The sequence below is a fragment of the Crocuta crocuta genome, unplaced genomic scaffold (assembly GCF_008692635.1).
Source record: "Crocuta crocuta isolate KB4526 unplaced genomic scaffold, BGI_CrCroc_1.0 scaffold971, whole genome shotgun sequence".
NCBI lineage: Eukaryota > Metazoa > Chordata > Mammalia > Carnivora > Hyaenidae > Crocuta > Crocuta crocuta.
The window spans coordinates 2,154-6,050 of record NW_027527401.1 but is presented as its reverse complement, the minus strand read 5'-3'; the positions used below and the strand labels follow the sequence as shown (position 1 = coordinate 6,050).

Here is a 3,897-nt window from a genome sequence, read left to right as displayed (position 1 = left end):
CACACGGAGCCCAGTTTGCAGAGCGCTGTGGGCGAGGGGAGACGGGGAGGGTGGTGCGGGCGCCTCTCCCCAAATCAGTGCAGCCCTTCCATCCAGCCACCGGGGCCTGGCATGGGGTCCAGGAGCGGCATCACCCTGGATTCCTCACACAGCTCACTGGGGCCTCACCCTCAGCAGTGGGACGCTGGGGCGGGGCCACCCAGGGTGCAGGGGTGCTCGGGGCCAGCCCCTCCCTGGGAGGGAGGAGAGCAATGGAGACTTTCTCTGGGAAGCCCCCTCCCTCCCCACAGCCCAGCATAATTGGGAGGCGCGTCCCCCCAGCCCAGACAGCTGTTCCCCGCGACTCCTTCCCTGCCGGGCGGGGCCGTCCTCCTGGTGGAGACACTCACTCTCCACGGGAAGATTGTATGGAAATTCTGCTTCTATAGAAGCTGAGGGCTGAGGCTTGGATCTTGCACCTGCTGGGCTGAGCAGGCACACGGGCTCTCCATGACTCCTCGAATGGAGAGCTCTCGCAGGGGCCTGAGCCTGCTGCCTGTGGGGAGGGAGAGAGTCCTGTCCCCTCCCTAGTCCTGATGCAGACCCGTCCGTCCTCCTAAAGTTAGGCTCATCTCCGCACGCGATCCGGGGCCAGGGCCAGTGACAGCCCCTCAGTCCTCAGGGGCTCGGGGGGTCGAGGGGGCTTTTGGAGACACAGCAAAGCCCACTCAACGCAGGGGTTTGGAAGGAACACACCCCGGGCCAGGTCCTGCCCCCGGACGGTGTCTGCCTTCGACAGCTTGGGAGCAAGAAGGACATTCTCGGCTCCTCTGGGCAGGCTCCTCTGACTCACCGGCAGTACTGGAAGTTTTCCATCAGCCTCTGGGAGGGCGTCCTCACTGAGTGGGGGACATACTGGACACCTAGGAAAATGTGCAATGTGGAGATAGGAGCAGAGGAGATCCTGTGCAAATGGTCTGTGGCCGGCTGGGCTTGCTGCTTCAGTGCACTCCAGGGGCTCACGTCCACCCTTTCCCTAGACAGAAATCCTCCTGAGGCCTCATCTCTACCCTCAGGATTCCTTCCCCGCTGCTGTCAGACCAAGGGAGAGACTGTGGGGCGTCCTGGAAGGCTCCACTCCCACCTCCTTCCAAACACACCACAGCTCCCCAAGAACCAGGAGCCACTGCTCCCGCACTTCCACGTGCAAGGCTACTTTAAGACACAAATCCCCTCCAAGGCCCAGCCTCTCGGGCACATCCACTGCCTTGCCCAGGCTCCCTGGCTGCGTCGATGAGTCCCGGGGAGCTCTGTTTCCCGGGGTCAGGGGCGGGTCTCTCTGTGTCCAGAGGGAGACCCCGGGATCCTCTCACAGAAACACGTGGACCCACCGCCTGCCTCCAGGCCCACTTGTGCGACCACACACGTGACACACACAGGGAGACACAGTGGGACGGAGATCGCTGTGCAGGTGTGAGACAGAGGCGAGGCTGGCCCTCCTCGGGGGTGGGGCTTCCACACCTGTCGTCCTCTCCCGGCGGCATCCTGGACCCTTTTATATAGAGTGTGTGTTAGCTGTGCACTTCGAGAAAGGCTCACGTCGTTGGTTATGTGGTATCGGTCAGCCAGTCATCGATGGAGCAGACACATCAGTCAGTTGTCCTGTTTTATTTTATTTAAAAAAATTTTTTTAATGTTTTATTTAACAGGGCCAGTGAACCGGCTCTAGCTCCAGAGCGGGTGCCGGAGCTGTTGCCGGAGCCAGCTTTAGCTCCGGAGCTGGCACTAGACTTGGTGCTGGCGCCGGTTCTAGTTCTGGAGCTGGTTTGAGAACTGGTGCCGGAGCTGGTGACAGAGCTACGGGAGAAGAGATGTTTCTAGGTGTCTTTTCAGAGACAGAACCCACCCCAGAGCCTCCCAGAGAAGCCGCAGCCAGGACCCCACCCCAGGGCCTCCTCCCCCCTGCAGGCTCCTGGCCCCACTCCAGCCCCTGGAGGCTCCTCCCTGGGCAGCCCAGCACCGACCCGGCCCCTCCGGACACCCACACCCCCCAGCCCCAGCCTCCTCACCCTCGGGCTCAGCCTCCGGGAGCTCTGCGTGCTCCAGCTGGGCCAGTAGAAGGTGGGCACGGCGCTCGAGGTCGGACCCGGGCATGTTGAGCTGCGCGTAGGCCACCAGCTGCTTGAGGCAGGGAAAGTCTGGGGGCTGACAGAAGTCCTCCGAGTACTGGTCCAGCCAGGTGCCCAGAATGGAGGAGATGGCACTGCAGGGAGGGGGCAGACAGCAGAGTCAGAGGCCTGGCCTTTCCTTCCCCACAGCCCCCTGCGGCGCCCCTGGGGCACTCCCTCCAGAGGCCGGGCACACCCAAGCCCACCCCCACTGGCCATCCAGGCAGGAGCAGTTCCGGTGAGCAGGCGTGGGCCTGGCCGTCTCCACGGGAGGGAGCCCTCCATCGATGGTGTGAGCACCCCTGCCTTCCTCAGGAGGCCTGACCCTCCCTCCCCTCTGTCCGTCTAGGGCCTTCCTTGCTGCACCATGAGCTCCAGGGGGGCGGAGGGGAGCCGTGTCTGCTCTGTCCCTGCCCTGGCCACACACAGTAGGCGCTGCCTAAGTGCGTGAGGAGGAGGGAACAGGCAGTGTGCTCCCGCCCAGCCTGCGTGGGCTCCCGGGGCCCCTCATCCCCAGCTCCTGCATGACGGCTGCCGCACAGCCTGCGAGGCACGTGCGGGCCTCCCCTTCCCACGGACACTGTTCTCAGGAGCTGGTGTCCAGCCTGTCCAGCCCCACGTGCGGCTGGACTCAAGGGGACTGGCGTGTGAGGTCGATGGGTGAGGAGGTGGCCCCCACACCGCCTTCCTGGGACCATGGGTCGGGGCAGGCAGGGCTGGGGTGCGCTGTGGGGGGAACCCACTCTCTCAGGGGCCAACCTCAGCCCCCAGCCTCCCCTCTGCTCCCCAGGGCCCAGGACCCCAGCCACAGCTGTGTGACTCCTTTTCTCCTGCAGGAGAGGCCCCCACACCTCGGGCCTCCGGCAGGAACCGCGGCGTGTGGGAGCCGGGGCCCTGCCGGGCGCCCCCACCCCCTCCCGACCTGTCCCGCACCTTGGAGCCAGGGGGATCCGCCCATCCGATCTCAAGTCCACTCACTTTTTGAGTTGGTCCTGAGGTCCGCCGTCCTCGTCAGAATAAGGAAAGATGCATCCGTATCTAGAGGAGGCCGTGAGGGCATCACATCTACCGTACCTGCTATGATGTCTAGGGTTACTGTCTGGCTTCTGGACCAGAACGGAGCCCGGGAGGGCAGGGGGCCTTGTCTGGATTATGCTGAACGTCTAGAAGGGGCTTTAGGTCCCCTTGTCGGGCAAATGAAGCCCAACCAGTACCTTTCAGACATCCTGGGGGATTGGGGCTCCCAGGATGGGGTCCCCGTGTGGAATCTAGGGCGAGAGCAGCTCTGCTCCAGGCACGGGATACCCCGGGCTGGAGGCCGAGAGGAAGGGCCGCAGCCCCCAGCACCGCCCTCCACGGGCCGGGCACAGGGCTGGGGGGGACTGGCCCCAACAGCGGGATACAATCCCACGTGGGGGGTTCCTCCTGGTACCCAGGGTGCCCACGAGACGCCTGAGGCTCAGAGAGATGGAGAGCGGGAGGGGGCGGGGAGCCGCTGGGCCGCGCGGGGGCCACACTCACCTTTTGAACAGCAAGTCCAGCACCTGCTGGGTGGTGGTGAAGGCTCGGTATGTGCACAGGAAGACGGTGACGTAGGAGAGGTCGCTGCCCTGGAAGGCAGGCACCAGGGGCTCCACCAGCTTCTCCAGCGTGCCGGCTTTCACCGTGCGCACCTTGCAGGGCTCGTACAGGCTCAGGGCCGACTCATGTTCACACTGGGGTGGGGACACAGACGCTCAGATACTCTCCC

At 64.4% G+C, this 3,897-nt stretch overlaps 1 protein-coding gene across 1 annotated transcript in view; it reads right to left on the bottom strand.

Moving 5' to 3' along the window:
• Nucleotides 1-1,632: 1,632 nt before the first annotated feature.
• The window catches only part of LOC144222523 (ral guanine nucleotide dissociation stimulator-like), a 4,412-nt gene continuing 2,147 nt past the window's right edge, over nucleotides 1,633-3,897 (bottom strand). The window contains exons 2-5 of the mRNA XM_077753042.1: nucleotides 3,669-3,862; nucleotides 3,126-3,185; nucleotides 2,049-2,242; nucleotides 1,633-1,836 (exon numbers count right to left, since the gene is read on the bottom strand). Of these exons, the coding sequence (XP_077609168.1) occupies nucleotides 1,682-1,836; nucleotides 2,049-2,242; nucleotides 3,126-3,185; nucleotides 3,669-3,862 (603 nt within the window). The 3' untranslated portion in view covers nucleotides 1,633-1,681. The remainder of the gene's footprint in view (nucleotides 1,837-2,048; nucleotides 2,243-3,125; nucleotides 3,186-3,668; nucleotides 3,863-3,897) is intronic.